The sequence below is a fragment of the Cupressus sempervirens genome, chromosome 2, assembly GCF_028749045.1.
Source record: "Cupressus sempervirens isolate cs-2001-9-10 chromosome 2, ASM2874904v1, whole genome shotgun sequence".
Classification (NCBI taxonomy): domain Eukaryota; kingdom Viridiplantae; phylum Streptophyta; class Pinopsida; order Cupressales; family Cupressaceae; genus Cupressus; species Cupressus sempervirens.
Window position 1 is genome coordinate 238930099 of NC_143119.1, and position 20475 is coordinate 238950573.

The 20475-nt window shown below is 32.1% G+C and overlaps 1 protein-coding gene across 6 annotated transcripts in view; it reads right to left on the minus strand.

Moving 5' to 3' along the window:
• The window catches only part of LOC149571917 (putative LRR receptor-like serine/threonine-protein kinase At1g07650), a 736132-nt gene that overhangs the window by 236328 nt on the left and 479329 nt on the right, over window positions 1–20475 (minus strand). For all 6 annotated transcript variants that reach the window (XM_089813322.1, XM_089813321.1, XM_089813320.1 and 3 more), the window contains one exon: window positions 14064–14126. In XM_089813322.1, the coding sequence (XP_089669448.1) occupies window positions 14064–14126 (63 nt within the window). The remainder of the gene's footprint in view (window positions 1–14063; window positions 14127–20475) is intronic.

Here is a 20475-nt window from a genome sequence, read left to right on the forward strand (position 1 = left end):
TTTAATGTGAGTGGTGTGTTGAAACTCAAGAAAGCTAATGGATCTTCAAAGAAGAGCCTTGATAGTTTACGTTTTATTATTCTACTAGATTTGGTAATAGAATTTTTTTTTAAAGAAACCAATGTCTAATTTGTAAATTTATGGGTATTGAAATTTCTTTCATAGTTTTGGAATATAAGATTCATTAGGATAAGAAAAAAAATGATAAGGAAGATAATGTGGATGGAAATAATTAATTTATATGGTTTTCTTTCAAGGATGGTAGACTAGAATAAGATTTTTGAACATGGAACATAATTTAATAATCAAGTTGGTTTACTCACCAAACCTTAGTATGTGGGTTATACTTTAGTTGAAGAGCTATGCTACAAGGAATTTGTATAAACTTAAATTCCATTTGAGCTTTTGTAAGATAATGTCTTGAATAAAATTACTATTTTATGTAGGAAGCTAGTCTTGGAAATCTAATAGGGGAAGTGAGATAATGAGAGGGGGGTGAGGGGGTGAATCAGGATCTATAAAACTTTAACATGTCAAACAAGTATAAAATCAAATAGCTTCGCCATAAACCCTTATCTCAACAATATCATAAATTAAATAAACATTTAATGCAATTCATAATCAGATCTAATATCTAATAGAATGAATAAATTGCAAACATGTAAAGTAACTCTTAACACATGAACTCAAAGATTTGGTTATGTAAAGACCCTCCAAGGTAAAGGTAAAACTACAGTGGGGATGAGAGCCATAAATCTTCATTACTACAACCATAAATATTTCCTATTAGGGCTATAAGTTTGATCACTTTAGATGATCTACCCTATGAGGGGTCTTCCCTATTAAGATCTTACAAGACTTATATAGTCTACCTTGATTAAAGGATTTACCCATAAAAATAAGTACTTTATTAAGAGATTTACAAAATTTTGTTAGTATCATTCTGTTAAGAGATTTAAACCCTAAAATACTTTTAAAAATGTATGAGTACATAATCTTTTGATTTGCACTAACATGCTAATAGTAGATATCCTTTGTACATAAATTGATCATCTCTTTAATTTGATATGTCTTTATCTTTGCACTTCACTACTCTACTCCATCTCTACACTTTGTCTTATCCACCTTCACCCTTGTATGTATCCAATATTTGACACTTCACATGCAGGAAAAAACCTTTTGGATTAGGTCATAGACCCTCCTTGAATAGATGATTGGGTGAACCTCCTAGATTCGAGCCAATGATCTAGAATTAATCCTGTTTCCACTTAGACCATCCAACTTTCTAATTGGTGGAATTCCTTTCCCAAGGATTAATTATCCTCAAGAAAACACATAATCACCTCCTTGATTAACTTCTTTATTTCCAAAAGATGCTTCCATCTTGACAAAAATGATTAACATAGATTTTAGTGCCATTTTATACAAAAATGTAAAACTATGTTACTCAACACTTATGACATACTAGTATGTGACATAAGATTTTTCTTCATGTTATCCATTGACCTTCATTATTCTTGACATGTATCAAATAACTTGGGCCATATAACACTTAGATTCCACTAAACACTTACTAACTAGGAATCCATTATGATCTCTAATTTTATCGGCAATCATGTGAGTATCAAAGACCATTAGCACTCTTGATAGTAACTACTATCCATACTTTACTTAGAATATTTACAAGTCTTCATTCCTTTTCCCATCCTATATAGAATGACTTGGTCACAATGATAAAAAAAAATCATATCTTGTGGATGAGTAAGTGTTGAACACTAATGGATAACATAACTTTGGGATTAAGAATATCCTCCTTTGACATTAGTTGAAAAATATTTTTTCATGATCAAAATTAGTTCAATACAAAATTTGAAATACAAGTATTCCCCCTTAGAATATAATCCATACCTTACTTGGTATACATTGTGCATACACTAACTCTACTACTCGATATATACTTGTAGAACTTTAAAAATGTCAAGATTGTGCTCTATTTCTCTTCTAAAACTTCCTACTTATTTGATTCTTTTATTCATTTGATTCATCTGATCATATCCATTATCCCCCTTATTTTTGTAACTCATGGTTTCTAGGGTGGAGTAATGGTAATGCCATACTTGTCTAAAAATTACTTATGAATATGTACCACCATGGCTAAAGCATGATCCCAACTTTCCCTTAGAGATACAAATCTTGTATCTTTATTTCTAGTGTAGTAGCTAGATCCACCAAACTATCAAAAATAAAGAGATTTGGATATCTTTTTACTACCTCCTTTGCTGATTGAAGCTCTCTCTGCATAAGCTCCAAGTGAGTATCAAAATTATTTGAATAGAGATAAGCTTAGCCCTTATTCTCCCATCATTAGCCATCAACTTGGCTAACTTAGCTTGGGCCATTATTAATCTATTAAAATAGAGTAAACTTGAACTTGTGTCCATGTTCAAAGAATGTTTTGTTGACTTAAAATATGTGTGTTGTCTATCTATGAGCTCTTCATTTTCTTTTGTTAAATATGTAGCATCACATAATTTTTGGTAGAAAGAATGAATAGTCTTGACAACTTCTTCTACATTATTTACAAGGTTTGATAAATGAACATTTGTTATTGCAATTTTAGTGGAGACTTTTTTCTACCACTTTCTTCTCAAATTTTCTTGTTGTCTACTACTTCAATGTCTTATTCAAGTCAGCATGTGTATCATTTACCTTCTCCACAATTTGAAATATATGACCAATAATATGGGCATTCTCAATAATTTTTTCCACATCAAATTCTTCTATGAAAATGTCCTTGATCCCATGCAATATTGACTTCTATTATTGTTCCCTTCTTATCTCTTCTTGTCTCATCTTCCCTTCCAAGATATCTTTCAAGGTTATCACAAGCTAATAAATAAAGTTATTAGTGTCCCAATTTGGAATCATAATAACTTTATCCAACGTCATTCACTTCCCAAGTGACTAACAATTCTTCTTCTTTATCCTCTTTTCTTTAGAGTCTAGAGTTCTAGAGCTTGGAAATGAAAACTAAAATTTTAAGTTTGTAGCTATAGACTTGGTCTTTGAACAATATTTTTTGTGCCCTTGACTCTTTTTGGTTCCTCAATTATTCTTTGGTCCTCAATCCCTACAAGTTCACTAGTGGAACTTGGCTGTAATGTTTCCTTATCTCCCTCATTCAATGGTCCTAAGATAATTGACCTTTCATTACATATAGTAGATTCCTCTACTTGTGCATTTTGGATCTCTTACTCCTTTCTTTCTTCATGTACCAACCTACTCTACTTCTTGGCAACTGCAACTTATACTTGATGTGAATTTTGAACATTTGCTTCAATTGTAAGATTAGATGTATCAATTAAACTTATTGTTACCTATTGAGATGGTTATTGATCACCAATCTTTTGATATTACTTTATTTACATAATTAATGGATTGGTATCCATCAATGTGTCTTTGATAGATTTAGGAGCTTTCTCCTCTTTCTCTAGCTTGGTAGACACTATCTTCTCTAGCTCTTGTTTGTCTATAGTCACATTGGGAAATGTAGTATTAGGGGTGTCATCCTCAATGGTGACTATTGTATCTATTTTATAGTTTCTTGTACCATGTTCTAAACTATTTCCACTAATTCCTCAACATCATTGTATATGTCTTTTATATTATTCAACTCAATTCTCTCTTCATTTTAGTTTCTTCCTCTATAACTGTAGGCATTAATCTAAAACCTTTCTTCCAAACTATTTTACTCTCTTATACAATATCCTCAATTTTATTTTTCAAATTTTTTTATGCCCTTGTCTTAGGCAAAAATGTGCTTATATAGTCTCTCATAGCTATTATCATATGATGCTTTCGTAAATCAAACATAACTTGGGCTAATGTATCCTCTCTCATTTTTCTATGATCAATGCCCATTTCTATTTTGCATCAATTTTATCATACAATTATTTAGGTATCTCTTTACCTATCTCAACTGGTCTATATTTTAAATTTACCATACTATCTACAGCAACTTGTTCAACTTTCTTTTTATCACCTTTCTATAAAGTTTCATACTTCATATGATTAAAACTAGTTAATCTTGTTGAAATCCTTATATTTCCACATTACTTATCAATATCTTGAGGTGATCTCCTTGGTACAATTTGAAACTTACTCAACTCATTTGACTCACTCCTTTTAGCATCATCGTCTTCATCATTTGGTTTGACAACTAGCTTTCTTCTAGGCTTCTTCTTTTGTTGTCCTTTCTTAGCCTCTTTAGCTTCTAGTGTCACTTGAAGGAAATAAAATATTTTCATCCTCTAAGTTAGATTCTAGACTAATTTCCCTCAACACTTTACATATTTAAATAAATTATCATCTAGGTTACTTTCAACCTAGGTAGATACTAGCTAAACATAGTTTTAAACTTTCCATTTTGAATACATGTTTCCCCCATGGGTGTCTTAGGTGCACTTGTAGGCATGCGACTCTACAAAAAATTTACTAAAAGAGGAATGCAAGAGTCATCAGGTTAGAAAAAGTCCAAACAAAATAAACACCAACACTTTTACCACATAGTCTAATCATATTCAGGGGAAGAAATGAAGAGTGGTGTCATAAAATGGGACTCCATCACTTGGTATAAAAGGGTAGAAGATGATCAAGAGAGGCTAGAAAACCATAATCATTCTCTCAATAAAAAAAAAAGGTTCAAGGAGGAATCATGTGGAAAAATGTGAGCTCCATGAGGCTAACAATTAGATTCTCAAAATACAAAGGACAAGTACTTGGCATCTTGTTTAAGGACCCTGCGAATATATTATCACATTTGGTCATATAATGATATAAATTTGGTCATTTTGGTAGTGAATTAGCATCACTTGTAGGATTCATGACATGGATTAACTATCTCCTATGGTTTTATAAGACTATTGGTTGTATTGGGCTTTGATAGGTCAATCTTTTGGTGCAATGATAACTTTAACCTTTTGAACAATTGGTATGCCTTGGAAAGTGAAAATATTGTAAATTAGGTTAATCAATAAATACATTAGTTTTATTTGAGGTCTAGTAGCTAGAAGAACAAGTTTTATGCATTAAGGTAAAGGTACACACTCAATGCATATGAAAAGGGTGCAAAACCTTAAACTAACCTTTAGTCACCAAAATAACAAGGTGCAAATTTACGAAACTAGCACACATGTACATCTTGAAAAGGTGCACATGATGCACTTCTAATAGGGCCCATACCTATAAATAGGGGATCTCCAAAAGATGTGCTCACTATTTGTAGTGAGCTCCCCTTCGGTGCACCCTTGCATCCTTAAGACCTTTGTAGCTTTGTAGTGTCCACACATCTACATTGTAAGGCTTCAAGGTAAATTATTCTTTGTACTAGCACACCATGTACAAGTGCACATGGGTTTTACATGTGCACATCTACAAAATAGATAATCATCTCAACCAACTCCAAGTGCTAAAACCCAATGGTGTATACTTGTGTACCTTGCACATATGTATAGGTGTACAATTGCATAGTATGTGTAACTCTAATTCTTTAACCCCATTAATTAAATATCCTATGCATTAGTGCATTTTATGCACTCACAGAGGTGCATCATGTGTGCTAATGCACATCTTATATTTTAACCAATTTTTAGAATCATCTATCAATTCTCATTAGTTTTGGCTAGTCATTAAGCATCCCTTTTGATCCTAGGTAGTAATATATTGATGTTTATCTTTTTAGCAAGTAATAATGACATCTTCATCTTCAATATATACAAAGATCATGCCTAAATCAATCACCTTTAAATTCTAAGGCATCCCTAAAAACTCAAGGTTCATAGACTTGCATTTTCTAAGATATAAGATACAAAACTTAGAAATATAGGCTAGAATGAGTTCCTTGTATTGTGCAACAAGTTCCATGAGAGATTAGACATCATCTTGTCACTTATCCTAAGAATTTTGGTGAATGTTGCATCAGACTAAATATCAGTGTAATCCTAATTATTGATAATGACACTAGAAAATCACTATGTGCTTGAGGAGAAGGTGGTCAAAAATGTTACTGGAGATATTATCTTAGACATTTGACTAGATAATATTGAGAAGGTATTCAACTTTCCTATTGCAAATCAATATAAGAAGATCACATATGATACAACAAATAGATGGTACAAAAAGAACCTACAAGAAGAAAAGGACTCAGTGCAAGACAAGTTCCTTATTAGTAGGATCCCAAGAAACATGAAAGAAAAAAATGTAGACATGATGCAAGGATTTATGATTAATAATATTTCTTACTACATAATTATCTTGAGTAGCATAATGTGACTTCTCTTGGAAATTCATCTAGAGACTTGGATGGTACATTTCATAGAGACTATTAGGAGAAGGGCCCCGAAGATTGACAAAGGCACCATCATCAATTTCTCTTAGGATGAGAAAATTAATTTAGTACATAAAAACCCATGGTTTTATATGACTTTACATGTGGCCTATTTACTAGTAGCCAAGGAAATAAACAATCCAAGCCTAGTGAGAAGGGGAAGTAAACAAGACCCCAATGCATGGCCATACATTGTATACCTATAGCTAGTACAAATGAATCTCCTAGATAAGAGACCAAAGTATAGATTAGTCAATGAAACCTTTATCTTCACCATAATATAGTCCATAGAAAGGGACTATGTGAAGGGGCTATTAGTCAAGGTTGCAATGAGAATAATAAAAGTGGGTGGATACTTTATCCAATACTAAACATTAATATACATCTAAGTAGATAGAACTCTCCTATAGCTGAAGAAGCTACCATGCTATCCCTTAGATAGAAACAAACCTTTGGAGATAGCAAGATATCTATTTACATATGAAAGATTACAAAAGATGCATAAGAAGAAATGGGTATGGCTGATCACCATTTAGCCCTATGAGGTGAAGTAAAAGAAAGACATCACCACCTGTTAGGTGGGATGGGAGAAGTATCCTCTAGAGGACTATGTACTACCCTATCCATCTTTTGATAATATTTGGAATGATCTAACATGTTATAGGGAAAGAGTTCATACTAGATGTTTCCATAAAGGATCATTAATAGAATTATGTAGATGACTATGAATTCCATATAAATGACTATTGTAGGTTTATGTTGAGTAGCCTAAAGGATTTCCTTTATTAAAAGAAAAAGACATGGTATGTAGATTGAAAAAATCCCTTTATGGTCTGAAGCAAGCACCTAGAACTTGGTATACGAGGTTTGACAGTTATATGGCAAAGCTTGGATTTGTTAAAGGAATGATAGACAATAACTTATATTTGAAAGAAGTTGAAAATGGTTTGTTGATTATTGTAATATTTGTTGATGACATCATTTTTGGAGGCAATGATGAAGCAAATGATAAGTTTTATAAAGAGATGAAGAATAAATTTGAAATGAGCATGATAGGAGAAATGATGTTTTCCCTATGATTGTAAATTGTACAGAATAATGATGGTATTTTTATTTCACAAACTAAGTACTTGAAATATTTTTTGAAAAGGTTTGGTTTGAAAAGTTGTACATTTTTTGGTACACCCATTATAACTAGTCACAAGTTATTTAGAAAAGATGAGACACCCACAACAGAGAAAAATAATTAAGAGTCTATGATTAGAGGTTTGTAGTATCTGACTCACACTAGACTAGATATAGAAAATGTAGTTGGGATTGTATCTAGATTTCAAGGTGATCCTATAGAGTATCATTTTGTAGTAGTATAGAGTATATTTAGATATTTGAAAGGGACACTTAACTATGGAATTTTTTATGACATATGTAGTGGTTTCACTCTATGTGCATATACTAATATGGATTGGGAAAGTAGTATGGATGACATAAAGAGAAATATTGGTGCAACATTCTTTCTTGGAGGAAGATTTGTTTCTTGGTTAAGCAAGAAGCAAGATTGTATCTCATAGAGTATAGCTAAGGTAGAGTATGTTGTAGTAGAAAATAATTGTAATCATGTTATGTGGATGAAGTAGATGCTAAAGGTTTCAAAATTAAGATCAAAGAACCTATTATCATCTAATATCATAACAGAAGTATAGTCAGTATGTCTAAGAATCTTGTATTAAATTCTAAGACTAAACATATTTCTATTAAGTATCATGTGTTGAGAGAGAAAGTAGTAGAATATAAATTAGATTGGATTATGTAAGTACTAAAGACAAGATTGTAGATATCTTTATGAAGTTGTTTCCTAAAGATAAATTTGAGTACTTAAGAGGTATGCTTGGGGTTATGCCCCTTCCTACTTCTAATTAGATGATGTAAAGAGTGCATCAGTCCAGTGGCACATAACATTATTTTCTTGACTGGACTGAATACTAATGCTTCTTGTATGGGGGAATATCTATGATGGACTAAGTCATTGAGGACTCTTGGTATTTGGTATTGAACAATGTCTTTAGATAATTGAATTGATTAGAGATGTTGTGCAACATATTAGACATTGGTATTTAACAATTGGTATGTTGTAACATTGAGATTGATGTCTTTGACATTGATGTCAATGGGGGAAAATATGCATGAAAAAATTATCATAAGGCATGGGGGAGATTATGTATGTGAAGAACTCCTAAGTTATGGGGGAGTCATAATTATTTAGAGAGATTTAGAAAGATTCATGAAAGTAAGCAAGAATGTACACCTAATGTGTTGTGAATTGTTTAGTGTGAACTAAAAAAATGATTTCTAAGAAGAAGGAGTATGCACCTATGTGCATATGTTGTGTTTTGGATTCTTTTTAGTGTGTGGACAAGTAATGTTGGTCAGCTATAGCAACAAAACACTATTTGGTATTCTTGGAACTTAGATATTTTTCTATCTATGTTACTATCAATATTAAAGGGGGATATTGTTAGCATGAATGCTGATGATACTACTTTGGGGAGTATCTTGAGCATTGGAAAGTATTTACATGTTGCATTTATAACTATGTTTTTTATTGATGTCAACATAGCATGATTTCTATAAAGATTGGTTGGCTAGTAGACATAGATCTTGATGGTATCGCAAATGGTTTGATTGTCTAGTCATGTGTAGTTATGGACATGTTGGACACAATTTCCTATTGATGTGGTTAGGAGCACAAAATCTAAGTCAAAGATGTACCTAATTTACAAAGACAAAGTATTGGGAAAATAGTTCCTAATGGTTGTTGGCTATCTTACATCTGATATGTAATGTAGAGATGTATAGTCAAGAAATGACATAGGATAGTTAGCTGATGACATCAAAAAGTGTGCAAGCATTAGCATCACACATGTAATTATAACTAATTAATTATCTTATTTTAATTAATTGGGAAAGCCTCAAAGCCTACTCAAGGAATCATTATGAAGATATAGTATAAAGAAAAGATATTTTCCTTGATTTTAAAGTGTATCTATTACTTTATGAAGTGCCAAATGTGAAAAGGAGTAGAGTGTTTGAGAAATGCATGTAAGAAATCCAAGGGATTATTGGATATGATATTTGTGATCTGGTTACAAGATTAGAAGGAGCAATGGTATAGTTGAGAGGATAGAGAAAGAGGAAGGAACAATATAGTACCATTCTATTATTCTTTAAGGAATAATGCATAGATAATTTGGACAATAGGTTTATTGGTCTTTCCCTTGAATCTATTTGGGTAGTGGGTCCAACTATATTCCACAACTCCTAACAGGGTTGGCACAACTCCTAATAGGGTTGGCATGGCCCAACTACTAATGGTGTAGACTCTTGATGAAATAATAATCAAGACCATACTAAATATCAACGTGTAGAACTCCACTTGAAGATTGAAACAATAAATATAGGTACTAATATCATTCATATGGATTGGGCTTATAAAGGACCTTTGAGCCAAGAACCATGGGAAAGGAATATCAAACCACTAGAGGCTCTATTTCTCTCATACTGGCCTTAGCTAAAATAATCTGTCTTGAAAATGGTATGGGCATATAGGGGGGCCTAACCCTATCCCTATCCCTATAATTTTAAGGTAAGGGAAGGGACAATAAGGTAAGGTGAAGTTAGGTTAGGATAGGGGGGCTTCCTTAAGGAGGGGCCGAATATCCAAATGCACCTCTAAAGTAGGCAATAATAGAAGAATAGGGTATTATTGGTAGCTGACCCTGTAGATCTAGATTCAAAAAGGGACATTCTGGGGTGCCCATAGAATTGTACGGGTAGGAGCATAACCTCTAGTTTTAGATTATCTAGTTAAACTTGCATTATAGTTGTTCAACTAGCAAAGAGTATACCATGTCATGATTTGATCATGACACACATATCAACCATTGATTGACAAATTGGTTGCTTTGATTCTCATACCCAAGATTTCATAACCTTTTATATTTCTAGTGATTCTTCTCTACCCTACCTACACTATTTGTAAGGATAAGGATAAGGCCATATATGAATGGAATTTATTCATCTACCTTTACATGTAATCTACTTCAAGGACCTACTCTAGTTCCATAGTAAGTGACAACATCTCTTCTAGTTTAAAAGTCATCAATATATGAGCCAAATCTAGTTATTGTTGATCCACCACCTATAGAAAATTAAGATCCATACCCCATAGAGCAAGATCAAGTTAATGAAGAAGATGTGAAACTAATAAAGGTTAGATGGACTAAAATAATAGATTGATCTAGCTCATCCACCACCAACAATAATAGATTGAGTGTGCCACTTGAGGGGTAAAGATTTATTAGGTAATAGAAGAAAAGGTAGGGCCAGTTGATCTAGTCAAAAATGAAAGAATCTATTGATCAAGATCGAGATAGCAACCTAGTAGCATAGAAGGAAACCTTTTCCTTTCCTAATATTGGTAATGCTATTGACCCTAGAATTTTAGGTAGTGTACCCAATTATCTCTCCTAACAGGGATTTAATGTCTCCTAATACAGACTCATATGTACTGAATGTTTTAGTAAACTCCTAATAGGGTCTATCCTCTAACAAGGAATATCTATATTAGTACATCATCTTGTGGGCACCATCCCCACCAAGGTTTTCTCTAGTTAACATATCTAGTGTTATAGTGTATGAGTATCTTGTTGTGGTTTCAATTTATATTACTTATATGGTTAAGATTATATAAGGTTGATAATTGTGATATTAGTTGGATAACTAACTCACCCCCACCACTCCCGCCCCTACTGGTTCTCAGTTATATCACTGGACTATATATTCAAACATATTATCCATTAACATATTGCTTCATCTTTTTCAAAATTTTCATCAAAACTCAACCCTGGTTAATTCTTCTCAACCATTGTCAACTAGACCTTCAAATCACTCCTAATCACCTTTATTTTATTGTGTCATCTTTCAATTTTTCTTCCAAGGGGGTAGGATGATGATTCAAATCTAAACTTAATTTCTTGTTTGCTATTGACATCTTATCACTCGAGGCATCTTTATTCCCCCTATCTGGCATCATATGCTATCCAACTAATTAATCTTATAATAGTCCTTTTCATCATTTGCTGGATAGGTATTTGAGTATTTTACTTAGACTCCTAAGGATTAAGCCTCATTTTGACTATAATTCTATGACTCATGATTAGGCCTTGTTATCTTTTTATGGACTAGTATTCAAATATTCTATTTGGACTTTGGAGAGTTAAGCTTCATTCAGAAAATAATTTAAAAACCATTTTAATAATTATTTAGTGGACAACTATCATGGCATGCTAACCTTGAATCCTAAGGATTATGCATCATTCTAAGGATAATTCTATGAATCATGATTAATCTTGTCATCTTTTAATAGCCAGGTATCAAGGCATTCTAACCTTGACTCCAGATAATTGAGTCTCATTTTGGGAATAGTTCTATGAATTTTGACAATATTTTTTATATTTAGACCAATATCTAGGTATTCTATTTGCACTCTGGGGTGTTAATCTTCATTTTGGAGATAACCCTAAAAAAATTCATCAATTAATTTCCATGTCATCAATCTTAGAATCAATCTAAACTCTTGGTCTATACTTTGGAATTCTGATTTCTTTGAATCAACATACTACTTATACATTTATTCAAAGAGGGGCAAATGTAATACCCCAAAATTGGCACATCAATATTTTGAACCAATTTAAGTACATCGATCTCACTAAGTCCTATTACACTAGGTATTTCTTATTCTTACCTTCTTTACTTGACCTAAGTATCAAATATAGAAAATAATTATTCTATATTAATCATATGCTTTACTTAATTCCTAAATATTGATTGGAATTAGCTAAAGTAATCTTCTAATTGAATTAATTTAATTATAAGTCCTAAGCACTTTAATTTAATTAAATCCACCCCCATTAACTAATAGACATAAAGGAATTAAAATACTTTGGTTTAATTTAATATATTTCATTATTATTGAAACTGATTATTTAATTGATTATAAAACCCAATTATGATGTCATATTTCAATTGACCAACATTGTTTCCTAACTCATCTCATATGAAAAAGGAACTAAAAATACTTATTAGATCAAATATATGCTCATAATTATTGAAATTGATTATTTAATTGATTAGAAAATCTAATTATGACCACATATTTGAATGGATCAAGGTTATCTCCTATTTCATCTTATTCAACTCCATCAAAAATGGAGGACTAAATCTCATCTTTGATCTGGACCATACACTTAGATCAATATTGATCATTGATCAGTTCTAGAATTCAATAAAAGAAACCTTCAATCTCTCATTTGAAGAGGATGCATGAATAGTATCGAAGTGATCTCAAATCATTTGTTCAAATCTTTATTGCTTTCAAACTTCTCTTATTTTTGAGGTACTCATCATTTAGACTAAAATACATTCATTTAGTTTCAATTATCTTTCATTGTTCTGAGAGTAATTTTAAATTTATTTAGATTAATCTAATATATTTGTATTCCAAAACATAAAAAATATAGATTAGATTACATTTGAATTCTTCTAAATTCTTTGTATTAGTTCATTCTGGTTACTGATCTCTTAGCTTTAAAAGTGAATAGTATAACTCCATCTAGTAAGAATGCAACAGATTGTCTTGTGAAGACATACCGAATGGACAATCTCATGTTCATTTTGGGATGTTTTTGACATGTAATGATCATGTTGAAGTGTGTGTGTGGATTTAGAGGCCCATATTTAATGCATATAACTATTACAAGTGTTTAACAAAAATGTAGGAAAGATAGTAGTTCTAAACTATGAATCAATGAAAATCACATCAATTGCTTGAGGACATGCAAATTCAAGAGGGGTGGCCTTGTCATTGCCCATTTAAATATAATATTTTAATAACTAAATATAATGTTGAATTAACAAGCGATCATAATCAAATAAATATATTATTAATAAATCTATTACTATTATAAAAAAAAAATTATGATTAGTGTAATAATATATAATCGATACAATATTATAATGAATACTATATATTTATATTTATATATATTTAAGTAAACTATTTTAAGTATAATAATATTATATAAGTAAATTTAATGTTTTAAGTATTTTATATTATAATTAAACTATAAATACATTACTAAAGTGACTAAATGAATAGTTGTGAGATTTCACCCACTCACATATATATTAGAGGAAAATGATGATACTAAGGATTATTATCACAGATTTTTTCATTATTTATATAGAATGATTGAAAATGGGCCATCATAGTACATGGGTGGGTATATATGTGAGATATTTGGACAATATACCTTTCTAAAAACTAAAATTAGTTAGTTTTTTTATTTCAATGACTTCCAAAAATATTATACAAAATATTATGTTTATATCAATATAATTGATGTACATGACTTAAGTAGAAAAATGATTAAGAAAAATATATGCATATTGAGAGTTTCATTTATAATAATCTTGATCTATTTTCTTTATATCTTAAAAATAAGACACTATTTTACAATAATAACATAATATACAAATACTACTCAAAAACTAAATTCAGCATATAGAAAAATTTTGCCACTTAAATAAATATTGATTTGAAAGGAGATAGAAATGTGCTTACACATATTGAATTATCTCTAACCACTCTGGAGCTTTCCCAAATAAATGGTTGTTTCCAAGGTACCTAAAATGACAACATATTGTTCATAATTTTATCTTTAACATTCCAAAAAAGTACTAATTCTATTAATTAATGATAAAATATTTTGATAATACTCATATTTATCAAAGGAAGATAAGAGTCCTAAAATTCCCTTCTTTAAAGGAATTTGATAACATGAGAAATGTATCAACATGAAGATAGTATCAATGAAACACACACACACACACACACACACACACACACACACATTATGGTCTCAAGTCATTATACTTTACATAAAATGAGTTAAAGAATTTTTTTTGGGGACAATAAAATTTATTAATAGACCAATGATCATATGATAATATTCCAAATTTTTTACCAATGAAACTAATGTGAAATAGTGTACTAGATTATATATATATATATATACATATATATCTGAACGAAATAATAATACATATCATATACTTGAAACTATATGTATTATATTGTTCAATATTTTTATATTTCAACTATTTCATGAAAATAACCAACCTAAAAGAGAAGGTTGTGTCTTCATAAATTTATATAAAATTAGAAAAAAATAAGAACAATAAATATACAAATGTCAAGATTGGTGTACAATTTTGTTTGGAGTATTGTATTATATGTGTTGACATTGATGTTAAACATGTTTCTTTATTCATGATAATGTTTAATGGAGATATTAGATTTGTATATCTTATATATTGAGAATTAGATTTTTTATTGTCAAATATGGTTGAAGGGATACTTATAGTTGATCCATATCAATTTATAGGTGTTCAATATTGTTAAACAACTATGTGGGGTGAATTAGCTATTCTCAGGTCCTTAATACCAATTTTCAAAAACTAAACAATTTATACTTCTAATCAACAAGCTTGGTAACTAGATTCACACTTCACAATAATATCCAATTCAATCATTACTAGTAAATTGATAGTTTATACCTAATATCATAGTAGATGACTATTCATTATAAAATTCATGTTGTTGGAATCATGATATATTTGTCATTAGTGCAAACACTTATTCAATTCTGAAGGCTTATCTAGCTTATCACGTATATCGAGCATTGAGTGGTTACCTTACAAGGTTAGCAAGGTAAATAAAGAAATCAAAGTTCATTGAGCAAAACAAGGTAAATGAAGAACTCAGTGTTCACCGAGAAAAGCAAGGTAAATGAAGAACTCAGTGTTCACTAAGCAAAGCAGGGTAAATGAAGAACTCAGCATTCACTGAGCAAAGTAAGGTAAATGAAGAACTCAGTGTTCACTGAGAAAAGCAAGGTAAATGAAGAACTCAGTGTTCATCGAGCAAAGCAAGGTAAATGAAGAACTCAGTATTCACCGAGAAAAGCAAGGTAAACAAAGAAGTTAGTTTCTACCGAGTGACACTATATCTACCGAGTCACCAATGGTTACCAAGTTCCAAGCAATATTGTGTGGCTAGTTTGAACTGAGCCTCTACTTCTACCGAGTGCATGATGATGCCAAGTAATGCAGTGGATGCCGAGTATCAGAAGGTCACCAAGTCAGCTTGAGGAACTCAAGTTTTCTACTATCTGGTCAACTCATTAATGTTTTGTTCACTTATGTTTTGGCTGACCTTGTAGTTGTGAATAATGGAATGGTATATATGTAATGTATGATATCATTCGTAGATGGTATGATGTGTGTGGAAAAGATATAAAAAGGAAGAGATTGATGTTCACATGTAAAGAAGGAATTGCAAATCAGTAGTAGAGTAAAAGGGATTCAACAAGTTCAACATAGGAGTAGAAAAGTTATATCTATCACATCATGTAATCTATGCAAAAAGGATCTTATCAGGAAATAGTTGTAAGCAGATCCACTGCTTCATCCTAATAGGTGAACCAGTTTATAAATCCTTTAATAGGGTAGACTTAACAGTCTTTCTATAAATCTCCTAACAGAGTGCATACTTTACTTTATGTTTGTAAATCCTCTAACAAGGTGGATCTAGCAATCCTACTTGCTCCTAAAAGGGTAGATCACCAGAAGTGATCATTGTAAGCCTTAATAGGCCAACTTTATACTATAGTATTGAAGTTTTATGGGCATCATCGCCAACCCAGTTTTACTTTCTATTTGGAAGGTTTTTGGGTCACCAAATCTCTGTGTACATGTGCAATGAATGTTTGTTCTTTTAGTTATGCAGTAGATTAGATGAATGAATAGTGAATGGTTAAAATGTTGAATTTTTTGAAATTTTTATAAGTTACTGATTCACCCATCCCCTCTCAGTAACCTATCTTATCTTGAATATTTCCAACAATTGGTATCAGATCTTTGTGGTTCATAGGATAAAGTTTGATAGCTTGAGCAAAGATCAAGGACAATGGAGATATTCAGACTTGAAAAATCTATTAAAAATGAAAAGCTAGATCTGGAAATGGCCATGGCTCAACTCAAAGAAGCAAAGGAGTATATTTCTTAATCTCTAAAAAGAAGGAAGGAACTTGCAAGATAAATGAATGATCATCAGTATGTTTGAAGAAAAGATTGAAGACCTTTTACCATCAAGTAGTTCAAATGAAGCTAATGAAGCAATCAAGAAACTCCTAGCAAAGAATGATTCTTTGTAAGAAGAAGTAAGGAAGCTTAAAAGAGAATAAGAAATCCAATCAATCAAGCTATGTGAAGCTTTGGAATAGAGAAACAAGGCAAATGAAGACTTAGAGGTAAGAAATAATCAATTCCTTCAGCATGAAAATCTTGTAGGTCAACTATCTAATGCAAATGAAGAAATTTTGAATCTAAGATCTCAGAATGAAAGTTTGAGAAATGATTTAATCACTGAAAGACAAATCAATGCAAGCTTACAAAGTGATCTAAGATCAGAAAGACAAATCAATGAAAGTTTGGAAAATGACTTGATCACTGAAAAGCAAATCAATGAGAGAATGATGCCCAAAGGAATCAAAATCCACTTGCAATCACTGTGGCAAGATAGGTCATACATCAAACAAATGTTGGAGTAATGGAAAAGAAAAATGCAATGGAAAATGCTTCAACTGCAATCAGCATGGTCACAAAGCTAATGAATGCAAAGAGAAACCAAAATTTGAAGGCAAATGCACAAATGCAAGAAACAAGGTCACAAGGCATCTAAATGTATATAAAAAACATTCAATCCAGCAGAACAAATTATCAAAGCAATATTTTGTTGGGACTACAATACTTGGTGTAGGTGTCACTATTGTGGAGAATATGGACACATTGGGATAAACTATGCAAGACATCACCTAAGAAAGAAGGATACAACCATAAGATGTTACACATGTACTGAACTTGGTCATATAGCCAAAAATTGCATGAATACTAGAAGAATTGAAGATGAAAAGAAAGCTAAAGCTGATAACATTCAGAAGCAGATGAGACAACAATGGATTCCTAAATCTACCAAGCAAGACAGTTCAAATGATGGTCATGTCACTCAAGAAATGGATGACTCCACCATTTCCAATTAGATTTAAGAAGAATCAAGAACTACATCATCAAGCCATATCTCAAGCAATTCCAGAGTGAAAGAGTGCAAATGATCAAATTAGTATTTTAGATTCAAGGACCAAAGAAAAGTTATCATTCACCGTGTTGCATCTACCGAGCAAGGTTGGTTAAAGACCTTATCAAGCTAGGTCGAGAGTATCAAAGATTTTGTTTGACCACCAAGTTGCAAGGTTTTACTAAGTAAATCAATGATAGACTGGCAAGCACTATGTCATCTCATCTACCTTCATACCGAGCATTAATGAAAGTATTTCCATCAAAAGGGCAGAATTTGATTTCATTTTTCACTGCAACTTAAGAATACTCAGAGCTAAAATATTTCCAGTGAATCCAGATAAAATACCAAGCAATTTCAAGTGATTTTCAAGGAGAGAATTTGTTCAAGATTTTCTTATACTTACTGAGTAGCTATGGCATCCACAAGCACCAACAACACCAAGGCAAAAAGAGGTTCAAAAATGTTGGTAAAGGGTACAGAATGGAAAGCGCCCAACTTCAAGATTGTTCCAACCATTGCAGAATCACTAACCCCAACTAGAGCTCAATCACAAATACCTCCTAAGGTACTTCTTATCAATGATATTTATACTCATTTCAAATGTTCTTTTCAAGAAATCAAAAACCTAGAGATGGATAGTGCCCTAGATGAAATGAGTGTAGATGGCTCTCTAAAACCTGAGTTCAAGCATCTTGAAACCAAAGACTTGACTCATATCTTGCATATGCCTAGAAACTTCCAAACCAAATGGATTAGGTATATCTTGAGTTAGGTGCATAATGGAAAATTATGGTTAGACCAGCCAATGCTAATCACAAAGAAGATGATTCACAAAATCATGGGTCTCCCTATGCTCAATAAAGCAAAAGCCAACAAAACCCTAGGTTAGGAGGAGCTAAAAAAGCAAACCCTAATTGAGTGGGATGGTAGAGGTTTAAAGGTAAACACTATATCTGATGTCAAACTAAGATTTTGCATTCATGTAGTTGCATATAAATTATACAGTTCTAGTAGATTGAATAGTGTACCTTGTGAAGTTGTGGATTTGGCCCTCAAGATTGTAAAGAAAAACCTTGAATTTGGTATATCCAAAGTATTGCTGAAACAATTGAATAAAAATATGGATAGTATAAGGACTTCCAAGAATAACTCTTGTAAACTCGATTCTCTATTGATCTATTTATTTTTCTTCATTCAAAAATTCTTTCCATCTAAAGGAACTATCATATGGAGAAAAGACATTCCAATTTTGTATCAGACAAATGAGTTTGTAGCAGAGATGGGTGAATATTTTGATAGTATAATAAACAATTATTTTGAAGATTCCAAGGAGAGAATGAATAAAAGGTTCTAAATTCCACCAAAGTTGATTGAAGATTACAGAGAAGATGTATTCTTCATGGTTGACTGTGATAAGGTGTACATCCAAGTAGTCAAACCCTGAGTTGCATGGGTAAAACCTCTTCCCTATGAGGTAAATATTGATAAAGCTAGAGACATCATAGAAGCATTGGTAAATGAGCCATTAGACCCAAGGTAACCAATTTTTGGAACCTATGATGAAGCAAAGGCCAGAATTGAGCTTGAAATCAAGCTACCACAAGCCATAAGCAAAGGCAAGAAGAAGATAGCAAAATTGAAAATTGCATCCAGCCCTCTTATGTTAACTGAAGGAAAAGGTAAGGATGAAGGAGATGATGAAGAAGAAGGAAGAGAAGAAGAAAAAGAAGAACAAGAAACTGGAGAAGAACCTTCGAAGAAGAAAGGTAAGGAAATAATTACCAAACCTAAGCAGAAGCCTACTGGCATATTCACATGAAGAACCAGAAAAGGTAAGCAAGAACCTATACTAGTTAGGACTACACCCACATTTGAGCAAAGGCTTAGACAATTGGAAGAAGGAGTAGGCATCACAAATTTCAAGGCATTGAAATTTGAAACTAGAATAGATGTTGAGAAAATGTGGATAGAGGAACTAGTACTCAGCAAGATGGGAAAATGGAAATACTCCCTAGACTAGCTTGCCTCCCAAATCTCAAAAGAACTATTGGAGAGATTGCAACCGAGATGGGAGTCAGCCACCCAAATGGTAAAAGACATCTATGAGCAATCCCTGAAGAATCTTCAACCAAGTCTCACTAAGGCAGAAATAAAAACTACAATGAAAAACCATGAAGGTAAGATGATGGTAAGATTTCAAACATGTTTAATTTTGATCAAAGACATTGACCATGTTGTAAATGATGCTAAAAACATGTGGAAAAACATCTATCATCTGCATAAGCCCAGTGAAGACCCAGTGGAAATCAAAGATGATAACAACAGTGACAGTGAGGATATTGATGGCACTCCATCCATCACAGTCTCACCAGGTGAGTTGCATGCATTAATGGGAGAAGGCAAGGAGGAAGAAGCTAAAGAGGAAGATAAGGAGGAAGATGATCTAGTAAACATTGTAGCAGTAGTGATTTCATCCCTTCCTCACTCTCCACCAAAAACTATCTCATCCACTAAGGAGATAGCTTCTACAAGTGAGATTGTGAGCACAATTGCCACATCAATTGCTCAATATTCACCGGCCTCCTCCCAGCTCTAGGTATCTAAGATAGATGTGCCAAGCACTTCATCTACCAAGTTGACAGTTACTTCTTTAGCTATCGAGCCAGTCTCCTCAGATCCATCATCATCAATCAGAAAAATAATAAGTTCCACAATTTTTTCTTCATCAATTCCAACTTGTTCTACAATTTTGTCAACATTATCTGCATCTACTTCAAATCTAGTTAGATCAGATACTATATTACTAAGTGTATCATCATTTTTGGGAAGTATTCCA